Below are 24954 nucleotides of genomic sequence, written 5' to 3' on the forward strand. Positions count from 1 at the left end.
GTAGAGCGCTTGCTTTGGGAGTCTAGTGTCTGGTGTGCAGACAATGTGGCCTGCCCAGAGCAGCTGATCAAGTGTGGTCAGTGCTTCGGTGCTGGGATGTTGGCCTGGACAAGGACGCTAATGTTGGTGCGTCTGTCCTGCCAGGGAACTTGTAGAATCTTGCAGAGACGGAGTGAGGTTACAGTGGATTAACAATTGCCGTTTCCCCTCACTCTGGTGGGGCAGTGGGAAGTACAGTGGGTTCAGAATTGCCATTTCACCACTCTTTGGTACGGCAATGGCGTTACAGTGGGTGAATAATTGCCCTTTCATCTCTCTCTGGTAGTGCAGTGGGAGGTACAGTTGGTTCAGAATTGCCCTTTCACCTCTCTGGTGGGGTAGTGGGAGGTACAGGGGTATAACAATTGCCATTTCACCTCTCTCTGGTGGGGCGATGGGAGATACAGTTCGTGTTCGTGTGTGGACCTCATTTCAGATCCCAGAGTGTGCGATGCTGCCAAATAAAACTGGCCCCAAATCTGAAGGGATGGACAACACGAGAAACAATGGCACCGAGATATAAATGTACAGCATTTGTTTATAGGGAAATAGAACTATGCAGATTCTCCCAGTGGGACGAAAGTTGCTGAAATGACTTTGAGGTATCCTGTCATTAAAGAGCTTCTCTTTGTCTCCAACCTGTACATGAGCTGAGAGCGCTGAATGTACGAGCTTTGCCACAAGTCCGACAAATATTCTGCTTCAGATTAACAGCCCGCCGCTTGGCTAAAATAGAAAACAATATTAATTGAGCGGCTGTGTGTGTAACTCACGATTGGAAGAAAAGGCCTTTATTGTTTTTTATTTAAGAACTGAAAGGCAATCGAGAGATTCTCATTGATAAGAATTGATGTTGTCCATCAGAACAAGGGAAATATTCACAAAACTGGGTTTACCTCTGGATTTATTGACGGTTCTTTTGGTGATCTTCAAGGAGATCGCTTCATGTCCCACCACACAGGAGTAAGAGGCGCCGCTGGCCCACTCGTCGGCTGCAATGGATAGCAGGCTGTACACAAAGAATGATCTGCTGCCATTCTCCGCCATCACCTCAGTGTTCTTGTAGTTGACCGGCTTCTCCTTGATGGTCCATTTGACGAAGATCTCTCGGGGGGAGAAACCTCTCACTAAACAGGTGAGGATGACCAAGCTCTGAGCAGAGACTTCTTCTGCCGAGGGCAGGAGGTCAGACACGGCTGCTTCCCATGGATCTTTCGCTGTAGAACAGTTACAATAAAGGCCAATGAACTGGACAGTTCCAGAGAAAATGGTGGGAGTTTTAATCTAATAAAGCAGGCGTGTTGAGGTTGTGAGGGTGATTAAATTGGTAAACATCGGAATCCCGACATCAACCCGACCACTCCTGGTTGCAATATTGTATTTGAATAATATATTTATAGGAGGCTGGAATCCTCTATTTTAACCTCTATTCGGTTTTTAACTGTAGCTGGTCCGGCTTGACATACTGTGTAAATCCCAGCAGTTACAGCGATGCGGGGACTGCTGCACCCAGGTGGTTATTGCCCTTACACCTCCCTCCTGGATCCAGGGTCCCTGCCTAACCCACCCCCCGCGATCCGAGAGCTCCTCACTCGGATTCCAATCCTCCTCTTCTCCCGGGTGGCCTGTGAGACCACCACCACCAAATCGCCTTCTCCGTTTAAATTCGCCAATGTCCCGTAGTTACACGTCAGAGAAATATGCTCTTCGTTGACATTTAACCCTTTATTATTTCCCCTCTGGGGCCTCTCTGGTTTACCATCCCGCAGCAGAGTGAACATAATCTTTCTCTCTGAAATCTTGAAGGGTTGGACTTGAATTTACTGCACAGATCAAGGCGATTTGGCCAACCGGTCTATGCCTGTGTTTATGCTCCATACAAGCCTCAACCTGACTCAGTTCATCTAACCCTAATAACATACCCTTCTATTCCTTTATCGCTCATGGACTTATCCAGTTTCCCCTAAAATACATAACCTCAGGTCCAAGAGTGGGATTACCAAACTGAATGATCAGAGTAGCCCATTAAACACTTTATGTAATGAATTGGCCCTTGAACATGCACCGGAAATATTCAAAGTGTCTGACTTATTGCAACAGTCTCCCCGCTCACCCTTTTCCTTGTGGATAGAATCTCTGATAGGAGTCGGCATATCCTGCTGGCTCACCACGCAGTCGAACTTATCCCCACTCAGCCAGTCTTGTTTCGAGATGTTTAAGTTGCTGATCACTATGTTGGGATCCTCACCGGGTTGGACGGTAATCTCTGATTTCAAAGCCTCCTTTTCTCTGGTCCAGGTCACGGTGAGCCCATAAGGAGCGTCAGACACGACGCAGGTTAAGGTCACCGTCGCCTCCCGTAAGTCCTGTGCCAGTGACTGAGATTTTTGAATCGCTGCATGGGACATCCACTGCAAAACAGGAATGAAAGTCAGAAAAAGCTGCATCTTCAGAATCAGGACACAATATTTAGCCTTAACTCGTTCAAGGGGGATAAATCACTTTTGAGATATCAACCTCTCGCTGTTGCTTTAACACCGACGTTATTGGAAGGACAATGAATTGGCAACGATTCGGGGAGATCTGTAACATTTCCTGTGTATTTGCTGCCAGAGTCACCTGTAATGGGCTGTGAAGCAAATAACCAGCGTAAAACGGGAATACATTGTGGTGCAATTGTGTTAGGCACTGAATAGCGCTCTTCCTGAAATCCCTTGCTCCTTTACACCCATCTATAGATCCTTGCATCCAAACGCATCTCCGCTGGTTGTAATAGTGAAGCCCAAATAGCCCGAAGGTCAAGAGGTCTACACCAGCATTACTCTCGTTCGAAACAAGTGTCAATTTAATTTCAGGATTTATGGGACAACAGGAAACAAAGCTAAGTTTCTGGTCACTTGCTGTGATCTTTATTGCGGTGAAAAGGTGCAGGAACCAGTCACAGCCCCCGTCAGAGGAGAAGTACAAGGTCCGGAGAATGGAGTTCCAAAGGGTCTTTTGTGGTGGGGCATCATTTTTAATGATGTGAGGTAGTTTGTTAATTTCTGTCATTACTGAACATTTATCATGTCTGGTGAGAGAGAGTCAGAGTTAAATATGACCTCAGGGCATTAATAGCAACATAGGAACAGGAGGAGGCCATTCATCCCATCTATCCTCTCCCGCAATCCAGTTATATCAGGGCTGATCTACACTCAACACCATCTTCACGCCTTGGTTCTGTAACCCTTGATAATCTTGCCTAACAAAAATCTATCAATCTCAGTTTTCAACTTTTCAATTGAAACCAAGCTTCAGCAGCTTTTGGGGAGGGAAATCCAGACTTCCTGTGAAGAAATCCTTCCTGACATCACTTCTGCACGAACTAGCTCTAACTTTAAGATTCTGCTATTTGTTCTGGACTTTTCCATCAAAGGAAATAATTGTTCAACATCTACTTGATCAATTGTATTTATCGACTTGAACACCTCAATTGTATCACCTCTTAATATTCTCTACTCGTCTCCTCATCATTTTATTTTATTAGTCCCGGTATAATTCGGGTAAACCTGAACTTTACCGCCTCCATGACCAGTATATCTTTCCTGAGGTGCGGAGCCCAGAATTGGGCTCAGTGCTCTGAATAGAGTAGATGCCCATTCCAACAGTGGGTTCCTGGACAGCTAGCAGTAAAGGGTTCCAGACTCCGACTGCCACTCCGTATATGATCAGCCAACTCAGGATAAACCTGAGAATAAGGGCACGTCACTCACTGCCTGAAATCAGAGCAGGGGGAAAGCTTCGTTGACGAGTTTATTAAATCCTGAACAATGAGGAATCCTGAACCAGAAGATCGTGGGTTGAAGTCCCACTCCAGATACTTGATCACAAAATGTAAGCTGAGATTCCCAGTGCAGTACTGGGGGCGTGGTGCACTATCGGAGGTGCCGTCTTTCAGATCACATGTTAAACCGAGGATCCGTCTGGCCTCAGGTGGACGTAAACGTTCCCCTGGAATTATTTCAATGAAAAGCCGAGGAGTTCTCCCTGGTGGCCTGGGAATATTTATAGCTCAAAAAACACCACTAAGCAAAATATAATCTGGTCATTATCACACTGCTGTTTGTGGGAGATTGCTGTGCACTAAATGATTGCTGCACGTTGTACATTACAACTGTGATCACATTTCACAAATTAATTCATTGGCTGGCAAGCGATTTGGTTCAGACTAAGGTAGCTGAAGGCGCTGTTTCAAGGCAAGTTTGTAATCACAATAATACACAAACTGCATGATTGGAAATTAGGAACAGTTCGGTGCTTTTTACTAATTTCAATAAAAGTCCTGACTGAGATCAACGCTCAGAATGGTCTATAACCTCCTGGGTTTGTGCCTCTTACCCGGAGATCTGATGAAGTTACGGCTTTGCGTGACCCCTTCATGAGTGACCTGGCAGGTGTAGACCGAGCCGGTGAACCATTCCTCGGCGGAGACTGTCAGCCGACTGACCGCCGAGAAGTTCCCATTCACCTCAAATACGGGAGAGGTGACGGAGCCAGAATCCAGGAGTTGTCCACTCTCCAGCCAATTCACGGTCAGTGACTTTGGCCGGAAATCGATGATTGAACACACGGCGCTTGCATATCTGCTGCTGGTGATTTGTTCAGTAGAACTCAGCGTGAGGAGAACAGTTGGAGGGATGATGTCGCGTTCAGGATCTTCAAGAGAAGACAGATTATTGACAATGCTTGCAAAATCAATCATTAAGAAATGCAAAGTGTCCTTATATTTTAACAGGTTCTTCGCTGTCAGACTAACACTAACCTGGCATTTACAGAGAGCAGAACTGTGCATAGTCTTCTCAGTGTGATCTGCAGACCGGAACTGTGCATGATATTCTTAGTATGATCTGGAGACCAGAACGTTACACGGTATTCCAAGAGTGATTAGGAGACCAAAACTGTAAACAATATTCTTAGTATGATATGGAGACCTGAACTGTGGACAGTATTCTAAATGTGATATGGAAACCATAACTGTGCATAATATTCTAAGTATGATAGGGAGACCAGAACTATACACAGTATTTTAATTGTGATATGGGAGACCAGAACGGTGCACAGCATTATAAGTGCGATAGGGAGACCAGAACTATACACAGTACTCTAAGTGTGATATGGAGAACAGAACTGTACACAGCATTCCAAGTGTAATATGGAGACCAGAACTGTACACAGCACTCTAAGTGTCGTCTAACCAAATTTCTGTCCAAGTTGAACATACCTTCTCATCTTATCACAGTTTGCCCTGTATCCCACATCACTAACCTAGCATTGTGATGGCCTAGAACGACACACCACGTCAAACCTCGCAGTAGATTGTGCTGCTGCACACCTCTGACTCGGTGATGGTTAACCGGCTCTTTTTCGTTCTTCCAGGAAAGGCTGATGATTTTATCTTTCTTCCAGGAAAAGCTGGTGATTTTTGGTTAGTAGTCCATCGCCAAACAGCGGAAGCAGTTTCTCCCTACTCAGCGCACTGTGATCTGGGCTCTATTCCATTCTATTGAATGGACGTTTCTTGAGTTTCCTCCTTCCTCCCACTCAATAAATAATTCGAATTAAATACCATTCCAAAATCCGGTTAATTGGAAGATTCTCCTTAAAACGGCCCATTTCAATTCCCATTGTAGTTCTTGTTATATAACAATGACCTGGACTTGGTTATAGAGATTCCATCTCGAAGTCCGAAGATGAAGCAAAACATGGCAACGTAGCATGATAGTAACAGACTTGAAGAGGAATCAGAGAGACGAGTGAAATGGGCAGGGACATGGCAGGTGCAATTTAATGCTGATAATTGAGAAGCGGTGCACTTTGGGTGGAACATGGAGAGGCAGTATCATCTAAATAGTATTGTTTTGAGGGGATACAAAAACAAAAATATCTGGATATTGCACCCGTGTCAATATTACTAAAAATGTTCGGGAATGCTCACTGAAAGCCGAATTGTATGTGTTTGTATGTGGGGTTGGGGTTGAAGCCCAGATTCTCACCGAGACAGAATCCAGACTCTCACAGGACCAGGATAGCCGAGTGGTTGAGGCGTTGGCCTTAAAATTCAATGGGTTTCTCCCGCGTGGGTTCGTACCCGACTCCTGGTATCTCTTTAATTTAACACGGATTTCCTCCCATTCTGATCAGTGAGACCGGATTTTCATCGGTTGATACAGCAATTTTCTGTAACAATGTGACACTCTGAACCGATAATGAAATGAAATTGTGAAATGTATCTGTGTCGCTCGGTCTCTGCCTCTCTCTCTCTCTTCAGAGTGTTGTGTATATGTTTGAGTCTTTGTCTCTCTCTGTCTGTCCCTGTTTCTCTGTTTATCTCTGTCTCTCAATCTGTCTCTTTCTCACGGTGCCACGTCTGTTCCAATTGGATTCTCTCAGACTCTTTGCCTGACTGGCTCTCTCTTTCCCATCATTTCGGTCTGTCCATGTCTTTGCCTGTCTCTGTTAGTCCCTGCCTGTAAGCTGAGAAGTATTTCCATCATTTTCTGTTTTAGTCTCTATCGCTCTCTCTCAATCTGTTTCTCTCCTTGTCACTGTCTTTATCATTGTCTTTCTCTCATTCTTTCCCTCTCTCTCTTAATAGATCACACACACACATCTCTGTATATGTATATGTTTGAGTCTTTTTCTCACTCAGTCTGCCTCTCCTTCTCAGTCTCACACTTTCTGTCTCTCGTTGTCTCTATTCGCTGTCCGTCTCTCCCTGTTTGTCGGTTTGTCTCTGTCTCTCAATGTGTCTGTCGACTTCTCATGGTGTCCAATTCTGTTCACACTGGCTCGATTCCTGCTGTGACAAAACTGGCACTCGTCAGTTCCTCCTTAGTATAGTGGTGAGTAACCCCGCCTGTCACGCGAGAGACCGGCGTTCAATTCCCCGACGGAGAGGCAGTTGTTTCAAAATATAGAATTTTACTTCTGTTTCTTGGTAGAGATTCATATTAAAAAGTTCCAGAGCAAGAAAGAAATGTAAAAATACATGTAGAAGATAGAGCCTCTTCCAGATTTTTAGCAAACGGAGTCTTTTTCACGATTCTTTGGCCGTCTGCTGCACAGAGATGGATGACTGAGTTTTTTCTGAGTGTTGTTTACATTGTACATTAATGATTTAGACGAGGGGATTAAATGCAGTATCTCCAAATTTGTGGATGACACTAAGTTGGGTGGCAGTGTGAGCTTCGAGGAGGATGCTATTAGGTTGCAGACTGACTTGTATAGGTTAGGTGAGTGGGCAAATGCATGGCAGATGAAGTATAATGTGGGTAAATGTGAGGTTATCCACTTTGGTGGTAAAAACAGAGAGATAGACTATTATCTGAATGGTGACAGATTAGGAAAAGGAAGGTGCAACGAGACCTGGGTGTCATGGTACATCAGTCATTGAAGGTTAGCATGCAGGTACAGCAGGCGGTTAAGAAAGCAAATGGCATGTTGGCCTTTATAGCGAGGGGATTTGAATACAGGGGCAGGGGAGTGTTGCTACAGTTGTACAGGGCCTTGGTGAGGCCACACCTGGAGTATTGTGTACAGTTTTGGTCTCCTAACTTGAGCAAGGACATTCTTGCTATTGAGGGAGTGCAGCGAAGATTCACCAGACTGATTCCCGGGATGGCGGGATTGACCTATCAAGAAAGACTGGATCAACTGGGCTTGTATTCACTGGAGTTCAGAAGAATGAGAGGGGACCTCATGGAAACGTTTAAAATTCTGACGGGTTTAGACAGGTTAGATGCAGAAAGAATGTTCCCAATGTTGGGGAAGTCCAGAACCAGGGGTCACAGTCTGAGGATAAGGGGTAAGCCATTTAGGATCGAGATGAGGAGAAACTTCTTCACCCAGAGAGTGGTGAACCTGTGGAATTATCTACCACAGAAAGTAGTTGAGGCCAATTCACTAAATATATTCAAAAGGGAGTTAGATGAAGTCCTTACTACTCGGGGGATCAAGGGTTATGATGAGAATGCAGGAAGGGGGTACTGAAGTTTCTTGTTCAGCCATGAACTCATTGAATGGCGGTGCAGGCTCGAAGGGCTGAATGGCCTGCTCCTGCATCCATTTTCTTTGTTTCTATGTTTCTATGTTTCTATGAATCTCTACCTTGTACTCACAAGGTTTTCACAGGACCAGGGTAGCTGAGTGGTTAAGGCGTTGTCCTTAAAATTGAATGGGGCTTTTACCGCGTGGGTTTGTACCCTACTCCTGGTATCTCTTCAATTTGACACGGATTTTCTCCCATTCTGATCAATAAAACCGAATTTTCATCGGTTGAATCAGCAATTTTCTGTGACACTCTGAACCGATAATGAAATTAAATTATGAAATGCATTTGTGTCGCCCTGTCTCTGCCTCTCCCTCTTCAGAGAACTGTGCATGCGTTTGGATGTTTGAGTCTTTGTCTCTCTCAGTCTGACTCACTCTGTCTGTCCTTGAAAGACACAGTACTCGTGGCCGAGTGGTTAAGGCGACGGAAGAGAAATCCATTGGGTTATCCCGCCAGGTTCGAATCCTGCCGACGACGATTCTCAGCATTTTTCATTCCATTTCACAATTTAATCGGTTCTCTGGCAAAGTGATCCTGAGATAGATGGAATAACGTCCCACACCTTTCAACACTGACAGTTTATTCTCATTTTTATTAATCTGCAATATTCAGGATACATCCGTTTCAAAAATCGCAAACATCAGTCAAAGTTGCGACAGTGATTCAGCCTGTATATCCCTCGAGATTTCTAAGGCATCTGTGCATGCCCGTTGGTGCGTGGAAATTTTTGGTTATGTGTGGGTGTGTCTCTGTGTCTCTCTATCTCTATATATGGAATGTTCGCCTTCATAGCTGGGTGATTTGAGTATAGGAGCAGGGATGTCTTACTGCAGTTGTACAGGGCCTTGGTGAGGCCATACCTGGAATGTTGTGTTCAGTTTTGGTCCCCGAATCTGAGAAAGGACGTACTTGCTATTGAGGGATTACAGCGAAGGTTCACCAGCATGGTTCCCGGGATGGCAGGATTGACATCTGAGGAGAGACTGGATCAACTGGACTGGTATCCACTGGAGTTTAGAAGAATGAGAGGGGATCACACAGAAACATATAAAATTCTGACGAGATTGGACAGCTTAGAGACTGGAAGAATGTTCTCGTTGCTGGGGTGTTGAGACCAAGGATTAAATTCTAAAAATAAGTGGTAAGCCATTTATGACCGAGATGAGGAGAAACTTCTTCACTCAGAGAGTGGTTAACCTGTGAAATTTTCTACCGCAGAAAGTCGTTGAGGCCAGTTCGTTAGATATAATCAAAAGGGAGTTAGATATGGCCCTTACGGCTAAAGAGATCAAGGGGTATGGAGAGAAAGCAGGAAATGGGTACAGAGGTTGAATGATGAGCCATGATCTTATTGAATGGTGGTGCAGGTTCGAAGGGCCGAATGTCATATTCCTGCACCTAATTTCTATGTCTCTATGTTTCTATGTTGATGCGTGTATATTTTTGATTATTGTGTGTGCGTGTATCTGTGTATGTCTATCTGTATGTATGTATCTGTGTATGTGCAAATGTCTGTGGAAATCATCACCATGAATTTGGTACGTCCTGGAACTTTTAAAAAAACTTGGGGAAATAATACGGTTGTGAACTTTGGTTCAGTGGCTCCATTCTCGACTGAAGCAGGAGGTTGTGTGTGTAAGTCCCACTCCTGAGACTTGAAAACATCATCTTGGATGACAGTCAAATGCAGTATTTGGGGAATGTTGCATTGTTGAAGCTGTTGACCATCGGCTGAAATTTTAAGTTGAAGCTCCATCTGCCCCCTCAGGTGGATGTGAAAGTTCCCAGAGCCTTAGTCGAAAAAGAATCGGAGATCTGCACCCGTGTCAATATGACGAAAAATGTTCGTAAATGCTCCCTGAAATCCAATGTGTCTGTGTGTCACTGTGGGGGTGGAGCTGAAGCCCAGATTCTCACCGAGGTAGAGACCAACCACTGACATGATCACGACCAGGATGGCCGAGGGGTAAAGGCGTTAGACTTAAGATGTAATGGGTTTATACCCACATGGGTTCAACCCCGCCTTCTGGTAATTCCTTCATTAAACAGAGATTTTTCCCATCCTGCTCAGTGATACCCGATTTTCATCTGCTGAATCTCCAATTTTCTGTAACTATGTGACACTCTGAGCCGAAAAAGAAATGAAATTTTGAAATGTATCTGTGTCACTCTCTCTCTTTAGAGAGCTGTGTTTGTGTTTGCGTGTTTGAGTCTTTGTCTCTCTCTCTGTCTACCTCTCTCTGACCCACTCTGTTTGTCCATGTTTCTCTGTTTGTCTCTGTCTCTCAATCTGTCTCTTTCTCACGGTGTCTAGTTCTGTTGCCATGGGATTCTCTCAGACTCTCTGTCTGACTGTCTCTTTCTGTCCCGTTATCTCTGTCTGTCCATGTCTTTGCCTGTCTCTGTTAGTCCCTGTCTCTAACCTGATAAGTATTTCCATTATTTTCTGTTTTTATCTCTATGTCTCTCTCTCTCTATCTGTCTTTCTCTCGATCTGTCGCCCTCTTTGTCTCTCTCTTTGTCCCTGTCTTTTTCTCTGTCATTCCATAACTATCTGCCTCCCTCTCTTTATGGAGCATGCAAATACATCTCTGTGCACGTCTTTTGAGTCTTTTTCTCATTCAGTCTGATCCTCCCTTTCAGTCTCAAACTTTATTTCTCTCTTTGTCTCTACCTCGCTGTCTGTCTCTCCTCGTTTCCCTGTTTGTCTCTGGTTCTCAATGTGTCTGTCACTTTCTCACGGTGTCCAGTTCTGTTCGAATGAGATTCTCTCAGTCTCTCTGTCTGACTGTCTCACTCTTTCCCATCATCTCTGTCTGTCTATCTTTCTGCCTATCTGTCTCTCTTTGCCTGTCGCTGGTAGTTCCTGTCTCTAACCTGCTGAGTATTTCCATCATTTTCTGTTTACATCTTTGCTTCTCTCCCAATCTGTCGCTGTCTCTCTATCTGTCTCTCTCCTTGTCACTCTCTTTATCATTGTCTTTCTTTCACTTTTTCCCTCTCTCTCTTTATTGATCACACACACACATCTCTTTATATGTAGGTGTTTGAGTCTTTTTCTCAGAGTCTGCTTGACTTTTCAGTCTCACCCTTTCTGTCTCTCGTTGTCTCTCTCTCGCTCTCTGTCTCTCCCTGTTTGTCGGTTTGTCTCTGTCTCTCAAAGTGTCTGTCGACTTCTGTTCACAGCTCGATAACTGCTTTGCCACAACCCGTATTCTCGTCCGCATAGTGGTGAGTATCCCCGCCTGTTACGTGGAAGAACCGGGTTCAATTCCCCAATGAAAAAGCAGCTTTTTCAAAATGTCGAATTTTACTTCTGTTTCTTGGAAAAGATTCATATTAAAAAGTTTCAGAGCAATATGGAACAGTAAAGATATAGCAAGAGGAGATTGACTCTTCCAGATTTTTTGCAAACGGAGACTTTTTCAGGATTTTGTGGCCGTCTGCTGCACAGAGATGGATGACTGAGTTTTTTCTGAGTAACGTTTAAAGTGCCAGAGACGCAGTAGTTGTGGCTGAGTGGTTAACGCGATTTTCTAGAAATCCTTTGGGTTTACCCCGCGCAGGAACGAATCCTGCCGGCTCTGATTCTCAGCATTTTTCATTCCATTTTATAATTTAACCAGGTTTTTGCAAAACCGTTCCTAAGATAGGCGGAAGAACGTCCCACACCTTTCAACACTGAAATCTATTTCTCATTGTTATGCAATATCTCAATATCTGCAATATTCAGGATGCATACAGATAGAAAAACGCAAAAATCAGCCAAAGTAGCGAAAGTGATTCAGCCTGTCTATCCCTCTATATGGATAAGGCATCTGTGCATGTCCGTTGGTGCATGTATATTTTTGTTTATGTGTGTGTGTGTGTGTCTCTGTGTCTGTCTATCTGTATCTATGTCTCTGTGTATGTGCAACTGTCTGTGGAAATCATCACCATGAATTTGGTATGTTCTGGAACTTTTAAAAAAGACTTGGGGAAAATAATACGGTTGTGAACTTTGGTATTGGCTTTGGTTCAGTGGCAGCATCCTTGACTGAAAAATGCAAAAGCCAGCCAAAGTAGCGACAGTGACGCTGCCTGTCTATCCATCTATTTGTCTAAGGCAACCTATGTATATCTTGATCTGGGTGTCATGGTACATCAGTCATTGAATGTTGGTATGCAGGTGCAGAAGGCGGTAAAGAAGGCAAATGGCATGTTCGCCTTCATAGCGAGGGGATTTGAGTATGGGTGCAGGGAGGTCTTACTGCAATTGTACAGGGCCTTGGTGAGGCCACACGTTAAATACTGTGTTCAGTTTTGGTCTCCAAATCTGAGGAAGGACGTCCTTGCTATTGAGGGAACACAGCGAAGGTTCACCAGCATGATTCCCGGAATGGCAGGGCTGACATATGAGGAGAGACTGGATCAACTGGGCTGGTATCCACTGGAGTTTAGAAGAATGAGAGGGGATCTCATAGAAACATAAAAAGTTCTGACGAGATTGGACAGCTTCGAGGCTGGAAGAATGTTCTCGTTGCTGGGGTGTTCGAGACCAAGGATGACAGTCTAAGAATAAGGTGTAAGCAATTTAGGACCGAGATGAGGAGAAATTTTTCATTCAGAGCGTGGTTAACCTGTTAAATTTTCCACCGCAGAATGACGTTGAGGCCAGTTCGTTAGATATATTCAAAAGGGCCCTTACGGCTAAAGGGATCAAGGGGTATGGAGAGAAAGCAGGAATGGGGTACTGAGGTTGAATGATGAGCCATGATCTTATTGAATGGTGGTGCAGGCTCGAAGGGCCGAATGGCATATTCCTGCACCTAATTTCTATGTTTCTATGTTGATGCGTGTATATCTTTGGTTATTGTGTGTGTATGTGTCTGTGTATGTCTATCTGTATGTATGTCTCTGTGTACGTGCAACTCTTTGTGGAAATCATCACCATGAATTTAGTACGTCCTGGAACTTTTAAAAAAACTTGCGGAAAATAATACGGTTGTGATCTCTGATATCGGTTTTGGTTCAGTGGCTCCATTCTCGACTGAATCAGGAGGTTGTGTGTGTAAGTCCCACTTCTGAGACTTGAACACATCATCTTGGCTGACACTCAAATGCAGTACTTGGGGAATGTTGCATTGTTGAAGCTGTTGACCATCGGCTGAAATTTTAAATTGAAGCTCCATCTGCACCCTCGGGTGGATGTGAAAGTTCCCAGAGCCTTAGTCGAAAAAGAATAGGAGAGTTGCGCCCGTGTCAATATGACGAAAAATGTTCGTAAATGCTCCCTGAAATCCTATGTGTCTGTGTGTCGCTGTGGGCGTGGAGCTGAAGCTCAGATTCTCACAGAGGCAGAGTCCAACCACTGACAGGATCAGGACCAGGATGGCCGAGTGGTAAATGTGTTGGACTTAAGATCTAATGGGTTTATACCCGCGTGGGTTTGAACCCCAGTCCTGGTAATTCCTTAATTAAACATAGATTTTTCCCATCCTGCTCAGTGATACACGATTCTCAAATGCTGAATCTCCAATTTTCTGTAACGATATGACACTCTGAGCCGATAATGAAATGAAATTGTGAAATGTATCTGTGTCGCCCGGTCTCTGCCGCTCTCTCTCTTTAGAGAGCTGTGTTTGTGTTTGTGTGTTTGAGTCTTTGTCTCTCTCAGTCTGCCTCTCTCTGACACACTCTGTCTGTCCCTGTTTCTCTGTTTGTCTCTGTCTCTCAATCTGTCTCTTTCTCACGGTGTCTAGTTCTGTTGCAAAGGGATTTTCTCAGACTCTCTGTCTGACTGTTTCTCTCTGTCCCATTATTTCTGTCTGTCCATGTCTTTGCCTGTCGCTATTAGTCCCTGACTCTAACCTGATAAGTATTTCCATTATTTTCTGTTTTTGTCTCTATGACTCTTCTCCCTCTCTCTCTCTCTGTCTTTCTCTCTATTTGTCTCCCTCTTTGTCTCTCTCTTTGTCCCTGTCCTTTTCTCTGTCATTCCATCGCTATTTGCCACCCTCTCTTTATGGAGCACGCAAATATATCTCTGTATATGTATGTGTTTGAGTCTTTTTCACATTCAGTCTGATCCTCCCTTTCAGACTCAAAATTTATGTCTCTCTTTGTCTCTATCTCACTGTCTGTCTCTCCCTGTTTCCCTGTTTCACACACGCATCTGTAGGTGTTTGAGTCTTTTTCTCGCTGACTCTGACTGTCTTTTCAGTCTCACCCTTTCTGTCTCTCGTTGTCTCTCTCTTGCTGTCTGCCTATCCCTGTTTATCGGTTTGTCTCTGTCGATCAATGTTTCTGTCGACTTCTGTTCACAGCTCGATTACTGCTCTGACGCAACCCGTTACCTCGTCCATCTCGTGCCGATAATGCCCCCCTTTTACGCGGGAGAATCTGGTTCAATTCTCCGATGGAAAAGCAGCTTTTTCAAAATGTCGAATTTTACTTCTGTTTCTTGGTATAGATTCATCTTAAAAAGTTCCACAGCAATATAGAACAGTAAAAATACAGCAAGAGGAGATTGCCTCTTACAGATCTTTTGCAAACGGAGACTTTTTCTGGATTCTGTGGCCGTCTGTTTCACAGAGATGGATGACTGAGTATTTTCTGTTTTTGTCTCTATGTCTCTCTCTCTCTTTCAGTCTTTCTCTCTATCTGTCTCCCTCTTTTTCTCTCTCTTTGTCCCTGTCCTTTTCTCTGTCATTCCATCGCTAATTGCCTCCCTCACTTTTTGGAGCACGCAAATACATCTCTGTGTATGTATGTGTTTGAGTCTTTTTCTCATTCAGTCTGATCCTCCCTTTCAGTCTCAAACTTTCTGTCTCTCTTTGTCTCTATCTCACTGTCTGTCTCTCCCTGTTTCCCTGTTTGTCTCTGGTTCTGAATGTGTCTGTCTCTTTCTCACGGTGCCCAGTTCTGTTCGAAAGGGATTCACTCAGACTCTCTGTCTGACTGTCTCACTCTTTCCCATCATCTCCGTCACTCTATGTTTCTGCCTGTCTGTCTCTCTTTGCCTGTCGCTGGTAGTTTCTACCTCTAACCTGCTGAGTATTTCCATCATTTTCTGTTTATATCTGTCTCTCTCTCTATCTGTCGCTATCTCTCTATCTGTCTCTCTCCTTGTCACTGTCGTTCTCTCACTCTTTCCCTCTCTCTGTATATAGATCACACACACATATCTCTGTATATGTAGGTGTTTGAGTCTTTTTCTCACTGAGTCTGCCTCACTTTTCAGTCTCACCCTTTCTGTCTCGCGTTGTCTCTCTCTCTCGATGTCTGTCTAACCCTGTTTGTCGGTTTGTCTCTGTCGATCAATGTTTCTGTCGACTTCTGTTCACAGCTGGATTACTGCTCTAACGCAACCCATACCCTCGTCCGTATAGTGGTGATTATCGCCGCTAGTTATGCGGGAGAACAGGGTTCAATTTCCCGACGGCGCAGTAGTTTTTTCAAAATGTCGAATTTTACTTCTGTTTCTTGGTATAGATTTTATTAAAAAGTTCCAGAGCAATATAGAACAGTAAAAATACAGCAAGAGGAGATTGCCTCTTCCAGATTTTTTGCAAACGGAGACTTTTTCAGGATTCTGTGGCCGTCTGCTGCACAGAGATGGACGACTGAGTTTTTTCTGAGTAACATTTAATGTGCCAGAGACGCAGTAATTGTGGCAGAGTGGTTAAAGCGATGGACTAGAAACACTTTGGGTTTTCTGCGCGTAGGTTAGAATCCTGCCGACTACGATTCTCAACATTTTTCATTCCATTTTACAATTTAACCAGGTTTTGGCAAAACTGATCCTGAGATAGATGGAATAACGTCCCACACCTTTCAACACTGACATTTTTTTCACATTTCTATTAGTCTGCAATATTCACGATACATACGGATAGAAAAATGCTAAAATCAGCCAAAGTCGTGATTCAGCCTGTCTATCCCTCGATATGTCTAAGGCATCTGTGTATGTCCGTTGGTGCATGTATATTTTTGGTTATGTGTGTGTGTGTGTCTCTGTGTCTGTCTATCTGTATATATGTCTCTGTGTATGTGCAACTGTCTGTGGAAATCATCACCATGAATTTGGTATGTCCTGGAACTTTTTCAAAAGACTTGGACAAAATAATACGTTTGTGAACTTTTGCATTGGCTTTGGTTCAGTGGCAGCATTCTCGAAGGAAAAACGCAAAGACCAGCCAAAGTAGCGACAGTGACCCTGCCTGTCTATCCGTCTATTTGTCTAAGGCATTCTGTGTATATCTTGATCTGGGTGTCATGCTACATCTGTCATTGAAAGTGGGCATGCAAGTGCAACAGGCAGTGAAGAAGGCAAATGACATGTTCGCCTTCATAGCTAGGTGCTTTGAATATAGGAGCAGGGAAGTCTTCCTGCAGTTGTACAGGGCCTTGGTGAAGCCACACGTTAAATATTCTGTTAGTTTTGGTCTCCAAATCTGAGGAAGGACGTCCTTGCTATGGATGGAGCACAGGGAAGGTTCACCAGCTTGATTCCAGGGAGGGCAGGACTGACATATGAGGCTAGACTGGATCAACTCTGCTGGTATCCACTGGAGTTTAGAAGAATGAGAGGGGATCTCATAGAAACATATAAAATTCTGACGAGATTGGACAAGTGAGAGGCAGGAAGAATGTTTCTGTTGCTGGGGAGTTCGAGAACCAGGGGTCACAGTCTAAGAATAAGGGGTAAGCCATTTAGGACCAAGATGATGAGAAACAGCTTCATTCAGAGAGTGGTTAACCTGTGGAATTCTCTACCGTAGTAAGTTGTTGAAGCCAGTTCGTTAGATATATTGAAGAGGGAGTCAGATATGGCCCTTACGGCTCAAGGGATCAAGCGATATGGAGAGAAAGGAGGATATAGGTACTGAGGTTGAATGATCAGCCATGATCTTATTGAATGGTGGTGCAGGCTCGAAGGGCCAACGGCCTACTCCTGCAACTAATTTCTATGTTTCTATGTTTCTATGTTGATGCGTGTATATTTTTGGTTATTTTATGTGTGTGTGTGTCTGTGTATGTCGATCTTTTTGTATGTCTCTGTGTATGTGCAACTGTCGATGGAAATCATCACCAAGAATTTGGTATGTCCTGGAACTTTTTAAAAAACTTGGGGAAAATAATACGGTTGTGATCTTTGGTATCGGCTTTGTTTCAGTGGCTCCATTCAAAAGGTCGTGTGTGTAAGTCCCTCTCCTGAGACTTGAGCGCATCATCTTGGCTGACACTCAAATGCAGTACTTAGGGAATTTTGCACCTCTTTTATGTCTTTCTCTCTCTATATGTCTATAAATGTCTTAATCTTACTCCCTCGATTCAAATCTAGATCGTTGATATATACCACAAAAATCAAGGGACCCATGACTGAGCCCTGCAGAATCCCACTGGAAACATCCTTCCAGTCAAAAAACATCCATCATTCATTAGCCTTTGCTTCCTACCTCAAAGGCAATTTTGGATCCAACTTGCTACTTTGCTCTGGATCCCATGGGCTTTAACCTTCGTGACCGGTCTACCATGTGGGATCTTATCAAAAGCTTTGCTAAAGGCCAAATACACTACATTGTATGCAGTACCCTCATCGACCCTCTTGGTTGAATTTTGTGAGGAGGTAATCAGGTTAGTGAAACACGATCTTCCCTTTACAAATCTCTGCTGACTGTCCCTAATTAGTCCTTGCCTTTCTAAATGTAGATTTATCCTCCAATAATTTTCCAATAATTTTCCACCACTGAGGTTAGGCTGACAGGCTTGTAATTACTCGGCCGATTCCTTTCTCCCTTCTTAAACAAGGGTACCACATTAGCAGTCCTCTGGCACCATGCCCAAATCCAAATAGGACTGGAAAATGATGGTCAAGGGATCTGCTATTTCCTCTTTTACTTCACTCAACAGCCTGGGATGCATTTCATCTGGGCCTGGGCAATTTTCTACTTCCAAAGCTGCTAAACCCCTTAATAATCCTCTCTCACTGTTTATTTCATCCAGAATTTCAAATTCCTCCTCGATAACAGTATCTGCATTGCCCCTTTCCTTTGTGAAAACAAGATGCAAAGTATTCATTAAGAATCATAACAACATCTTCCGCCTCCACACAAAGATTACCTTCATGGTCTCTAATAGGCCCTACCCTTTCTTAAGTTATCCTCTTGCTCTTAATATATTTATCGAATTTCTTTGGGCTTTCCTTAAGTTTACTAACTGTTAAGTCCTGACTCTAATGTACTGATTTACACAAGACACATGCTGAAGTCAAGGTCACTCAGGACCTGCACCTTTAATTCCAGGTCTCCAGTGCTGCACTTGCCTGAGATCTCCCTTTATATACCTCAGTGGGACAGGTATGGAATGTCTCCTGCAAGTGCACCCCTGGTGGTAAGGTATGCTTATTGTTACAGGTCATATCCAGTTACAGTCATGTATAGCATGGTAAGATATAGTTATATACAGTAATGTGAGATACATGCATCACCCTCCCCCAAGGTCTTATTGCCTTTATAGATTCCGTCTCTCGGGTGGTCTGCGCTCTCTCGTGGAGCGTCTTTGTTGTGGTTCAGTTGTTTGCCTTGGTGCCTGTTTTTCGTTCTGTGTGTTTCCTGGTATCTCGCCTGGGCTGTCTGTTGAGACTGCCCTTCCTTCAGGTTGTTCCACCTGTCTGTCCACCAGGTGTGGTGTGAGTTCCATGTTGGTAGTCTGCCTCTGGTTCTTCAGTGTTATCAGTGAATCTACTTTTTACTTGGTCTACATGCCTCCACCAGGTTTGGCCATTGTCCATTTGTACAACCAGTAGCCTGTTTCCCTCTTTGTCTGTTACTGTTAAGGTGCTGACATGGATTGAGATCTGGTTGTCAGACAGGAAGCAAAGAGTAGGGGTAAATGTGGACTTTTCAGAATGGCAGGCAGTGACTAGTGGGGTACCGCAAGGTTCTGTGCTGGGCCCCCAGCTGTTTACACTGTACATTAATGATTTAGACGAGGGGATTAAATGTCGTATCTCCAAATTTGCGGATGACACTAAGTTGGGTGGCAGTGTGAGCTGCGAGGAAGATGCTATGAGGCTGCAGAGCGACTTGGATAGGTTAGGTGAGTGGGCAAATGCATGGCAGATGAAGTATAATGTGCATAAATGTGAGGTTATCCACTTTGGTGGTAAAAACAGAGAGACAGACTATTATCTGAATAGTGACAGATTAGGAAAAGGGGAGGTGCAAAGAGACCTGAGTGTCATGGTACATCAGTCATTGAAGGTTGGCATGCAGGTACAGCAGGCGGTTAAGAAAGCAAATGGCATGTTGGCCTTTATAGCGAGGGGATTTGAGTACAGGGGCAGGGAGGTGTTGCTACAATTGTACAGGGCCTTGGTGAGGCCACACCTGGAGTATTCTGTACAGTTTTGGTCTCCTAACTTGAGCAAGGACATTCTTGCTATTGAGGGAGTGCAGCGAAGATTCACCAGACTGATTCCCGGGATGGCGGGATTGACCTATCAAGAAAGAATGGATCAACTGGGATTGTATTCACTGGAGTTCAGAAGAATGAGAGGGGACCTCATGGAAACGTTTAAAATTCTGACGGGTTTAGACAGGTTAGATGCAGAAAGAATGTTCCCAATGTTGGGGAAGTCCAGAACCAGGGGTCACAGTCTGAGGATAAGGGGTAAGCCATTTAGGATCGAGATGAGGAGAAACTTCTTCACCCAGAGAGTGGTGAACCTGTGGAATTATCTACCACAGAAAGTAGTTGAGGCCAATTCACTAAATATATTCAAAAAGAGTTGGACGAAGTCCTTACTACTAGGGGAATCAAGGGTTATGGTGAGAAAGCATGAATGGGGTACTGAAGTTGCATGTTCAGCCATGAACTCATTGAATGGCGGTGCAGGCTCGAAGGGCCGAATGGCCCACTCCTGCACCTATTTTCTATGTTTCTATGTCCCTGCAAGCCATTTGGGACCCCGGCCATAGTTTAGCACAAACACTTTGTCCCCTATTTCATTCCACCTCCCCTTCGAATTTCGGTCATGGTACTCAGTTACCTTTTGCCACATAGCCTCAATAATTTCATGCATGTCTGGGAGGTCTTTAAGGTTCGTTTCATCAATAGTTGCATGGGGGGAACCCCAGTCAACGAATGCGGACAAGATCTGTATGCCAGCAGCAGTTGTGACAGGCGGCTCTACAGCGTGGGAAATTGGATTATGAGCATGCCTTGTTTAATGATCTGCACTGCTCGCTCTGCCTGGCCATTGGAGTCCGGCTTGAAATGTGCCGTCGTGAAAGGTGCCGTCATAACATGATTTATACCATGGTCAACTGTAAAATTGTGAAATTCTGCGCTAGTGAAGCACGAACCATTATCACTGACCAATATGTCAGGAATGCCGTGCGTTGCAAACATGGTTCTAAAGCTCTCCACAGTGGTGGAGGTGGTGCTCGATTTTAAAATGGTGCACTCGATCCATTTTGAAAATGTATCAACGACTGCAAGGAACATTTTGCCCATGAATGGGCCTGTATACTCTACATGTACCCGCGACCACAGTTTGGTGGGCCAGGGGCTTAGGGGGGCCTTCCTGGGGGCATGACTAAGTTGGGCACAAATGGTGCACCGACGGACGCAGAGCTCCAATTCCGCATCAATGCCAGGCCACCAGACATGAGATCTGGCTTTGGCCTTCATAAGGACGATCCCCGGGTGCTCGCGATGGAGCTCCTGGACAAACGCCTCCCTGCCTCATAAAGGCATAACTACTCGCCTGCTCCAGATCAGGCAGTCTGCCTCTAGTGATAGTTCATGCATGCGCCTACGGAAGGGTTTGACCACCTCGGGGCAGGCATCGTGAGCCTCTGCCCAGTCACCGGTTAAAATGCATCTTTTAACTAGAGATAACGTGGGGTCGCTGGTCGTGCAGGCTCTGATTTGGCGAGCCGTAATGGGCGAACCTGTGGATTCAAAGGCATTGATTGACATGACCATCTCACAGTCCTGTTTGTCGGACCCTTCTGTGGTCGCCGGGGTAGCCTGCTAACCATGTCGGCACAGTTGTCTGTGCCTGGTCTGTGCCTTATCGTGTAGTCGTAAGTCACTGAATGCGCCCCGAGGTGTTGCCGTTGATCGCCTTGCACTCGGATAGTAGGGACGTGAGAGGTTTGTGGTCAGTTTCTAACGCAAACTTTGCCTCGGAAAGGAATTGGTGCATCTTTTTGACACCGTACATGTACGCGGGCGCCTCCTTCTCAACCATACCGTACGTGCACTCCGCCCGCGAAAGTGACCTGGAGGCATAAGCAGCGCGCTGCAATTTACCCACATCATTGACATGCTGTAAAACGCACCCGATCCCATATGCTGATGCATCACACGTAAGGACTAACTTTTTACATGTGTCAAAATGGCTAAAACACTCTTGGAACATAGACAGTTGCGTGCCTTATTGAAGCGTCTTGGGCGTCTCCCCAAAACCAATTGCACCCCTTTCTGAGTTGCACATGGAGAGGCTCCAGCAGCGTGCTCAAGTTCTGCATAAAGTTCCCAAAGTAATTGAGTAGCCCGAGAAAGGCACGCAGTTTCGAGACATTCCGGGGCCTGGGTGCCAGGCGAATCGCTTCGGTTTTGGATTCGGTTGGGCAGATTCCATCAGCGGCAATCCTTCTGCCCAAAGATTCAACCTCAGGCGTGAAAAACAGACACTTGGATTTCTTAACTCTTAGGCCTACCCGATCCAATCGAGTTAGTACTTCCTCAAAATTGCGGAGGCGAGGGTAGGTGTCCCTGGCCGTGATGAGTATGTAATCTTGAAACACAACCATCCCCGGGATGGACTTGAGCAGACTTTCCATGTTGCACTGGAATATAGCAGCTGCCGACCTGATGTCGAAGGAGCATCGATTGCACACAAAAAGGCCTCGATGTGTGTTGATGGTGGTGAGTAGCTTAGACTCTTCGGTCAGTTCTTGCGTCATATAAGCAGATGTGAGGTCAAGTTTCGAAAAAAGTTTTCCTCCAGCCAACGTGGCAAATAGGTCCTCCTATCTGGGCAGCGGGTATTGGTCCTGTAGGGAGACTCTGTTTATGGCAGATTTGTAATCCCCACAGATTCGCACGGATCCATCAGGCTTCATGATGGGGATGATGGGGCTTGCCCAGTCACTGAATTCCACGGGAGAAATTATGCCTTCCCGCAGAAGCCGGTCCAGTTCTTTTTCAATCTTTTCCCTCATCACATAAGGCACAGCTCTAGCCTTGTGATGGACCGGTCTGGCATTCTGTGTGATGTAGATTCTAACTTTAGCCCCTTTGAAGGTGCCCACACCTGGCTGAAAGAGATGTTCAAAACGGCTTAGAACTGTTGAGCAGGAGGTCCATTCCTCTGACGACATGGCGTGAACATCATCCCATTTTCAATTAAGTTCTGCTAGCCAATTTCTCCCCAACAGGTCTGGGAGATCCCCGGGGACAATCCACAGGGAAAGTTGGTGCACCATCCCTTTGTGTGTGAATGAGAGCCTGGCGCTGCCAAGGACTGGGACGATTTCTTTAGTATAGGTCCTTAGTTTGGTGTCGATCTTTGTGAGTTTTGGTCTGTTACTTTTGTGCAGCCACAGCTGTTCAAATTGTTGAACGCTTATGAGGGATTGACTGGCCCCCGTGTCCAGTTCCATGTTGATGGGTATCCCGTTGAGTAGAACCCTCATCATAATTGGAGGCGTCTTGGTGTAAGAACAGTGGACGTTGATCATGTTAACCCGCTGTACCTCGGCGTCCCGTGCACTGTTCCAACCGTTTTCTGGTCCGCTTTCCGACCTTTCCGATTCGTATACAAGCCGAGCTGCTGTTTTTCTGCACATGCGAGACAGATGCCCTGTGTATTTGCAGTTTCTGCAAACGGCATGCTGAAATCGACACCCCCTGGTTGAGTGCCTGCCCCCACATCTCCAACACAGACCGTTTCCATTGTTTCTGAAGGATGAGCTGCATCTGGCTGATCTCCCTTGAGCTTCTCTCAATCTGTTGTTGATTGCTCGCATTGTGGGTTGATGAGGTGTGATTGGCCGTTCATGTGGCCCTTGATTTTGATGGCTTCTGGCGCCACTGTCTGCTGTTGAAAGCCTGCTCTCCTGCCTTTGTCTGTATGTGGGGGTAGCGATTTGTTTCACAATCTGAACCCCTTGTTCTGATGCCTCGTTGGTTGTCGTACCCGAAGTATAGATCAGCCTCCTTTCTTCTTCGCCTGCCAAGAACGTCTGCGCGACCAGTGCTGCTGCCTCTAGAGTCAAGTTCTTCGTCTCTATAAACTTTTGGAATATGCCTGCGTGGCCTATTCCTTCAATAAATAAGTCTCTCAGTACTTCTCTCCTTAGTTTATCGGGGAACTCACATGAATTAGCCAGCCTCTGAAGTTCCGCCACAAAGTCGGGTATTCTTTGGCGCACACAGCGTCTGTAGTTGTAGAACCTATGTCTGGCCATGTGTAGGCTGCTCGCTGGCTTCAGATGGTCTCTCACCAGTGTGCTCAACTCCTCAAACGACTTGCTTGCCGGTTTCTCGGGTGCAGGTCTTTTATTAAAGCGCATGTTTTCGAGCCACAGCTGGTCAAGAGATGGGCTCTTCTCTTGTCTGCCTTATCGTCGCCCAACCAGTCTTTGGTCACAAAGCTTAGCTGGAGCCTTTCTATAAAGTCATCCCAATTGTCTCCAGCATTGTATTTCTCATTTGAGCTGTTGGTAGCCATTCTGTGGATTCTGTGATCCTGTAACTCATCGCCACTGTTAAGTCCTGACTCTAATGTACTGACTTACACGAGACACAGGCTGAAGTCAAGGTCACTCAGGACCTGCACTTTTAATTCCAGCTCTCCAGTGCTGCACTTGCCTGAGACCTCCCTTTATATACCACAGTGGGACAGGTATGGAGTGTCTCCTGCAAGTGCACTCCTGGTTGTAAGGTATGCTTATTGTTACAGGTCATATCCAATTACTGTCATGTATAGCATGGTAAGATACAGCTATATACAGTAATGTGAGATACATGACACTAACCAAGTATTTTTCATGCTCTGTCTCAACATTCCTAATATCCTTTTTAATTTTACCTCTTAACTTTCTATATTCCGCCAAAGATTCGACAGTATTTAGCCATTGGTGTATGACATAAGCTTCCCGTTTTTTCTTTACCCTCCCCTGTAAGTCCCTAGACATCCAGCGGGTTCTAGAATTGTTATTCCACCCTTTTTCTTTAAAGTCACATGTTTGGCCTGAGCCTTCCAGACCTCCTCCTTGAATGTTTCCAACTGTTCCGACACTGATTTACCAACAAGTAGCAGTTTCCAGTCCACTGTGGCCAAATCACTCCTCAACTTAGCTTTTCCCCAATTTGGGACTTTTATTCGAGGCCTATCCTTGTCCTTATCCATAACTAACTTGAATCTGACTGAATTATGGTCACTGGCACCCAAGTGCTCTCCCACGAATACACCTTCAACCTGCCCAGCTTCATTCCCCAAAACTAAATCCAAAACCGCCCCCTCTCGTGTTGGGCTTGTTTCATACTGACTAAAAAGTTCTCTTGAATGCAGTTTAAGAATTCCGTACCCTCTATACCCTTCGCACTATATTTGTCCCAATTAATATTAGGATAGTTAAAATCCCCTACTATTAGTGCCCTAAGGTTTTTGGACTTCACAGCAATTTCCCGATATATTTGTTACTCTATCTCCCTCTATCTCCCTCCCACTGTTTGGGGGTCTATAATACACGGCCAGCAGTGTGATCACCCATTTTTTATTTTTAAATTCGATCCATGTGGCCTCATTTGATGATCTCTCTTAA

At 45.0% G+C, this 24954-nt stretch overlaps 1 non-coding gene and 1 gene segment (V, D, J or C); one reads left to right on the forward strand and one right to left on the reverse strand.

Annotated features, from left to right (window-relative positions):
* Positions 1–873: 873 nt before the first annotated feature.
* Positions 874–23700, reverse strand: LOC139235449 (Ig heavy chain C region-like). The segment is given in 5 exon segments: positions 874–1256; positions 2153–2450; positions 2542–2668; positions 4395–4734; positions 23325–23700. Coding segments are annotated over 5 exon segments (1524 nt in total).
* trnal-uaa (transfer RNA leucine (anticodon UAA)) lies at positions 13493–13575 on the forward strand. The gene has a single exon. It is a non-coding gene; the product is annotated as a tRNA-Leu (tRNA).
* Positions 23701–24954: the final 1254 nt, after the last annotated feature.

The sequence above is a fragment of the Pristiophorus japonicus genome, chromosome 23, assembly GCF_044704955.1.
Source record: "Pristiophorus japonicus isolate sPriJap1 chromosome 23, sPriJap1.hap1, whole genome shotgun sequence".
NCBI classification, from domain to species: domain Eukaryota; kingdom Metazoa; phylum Chordata; class Chondrichthyes; family Pristiophoridae; genus Pristiophorus; species Pristiophorus japonicus.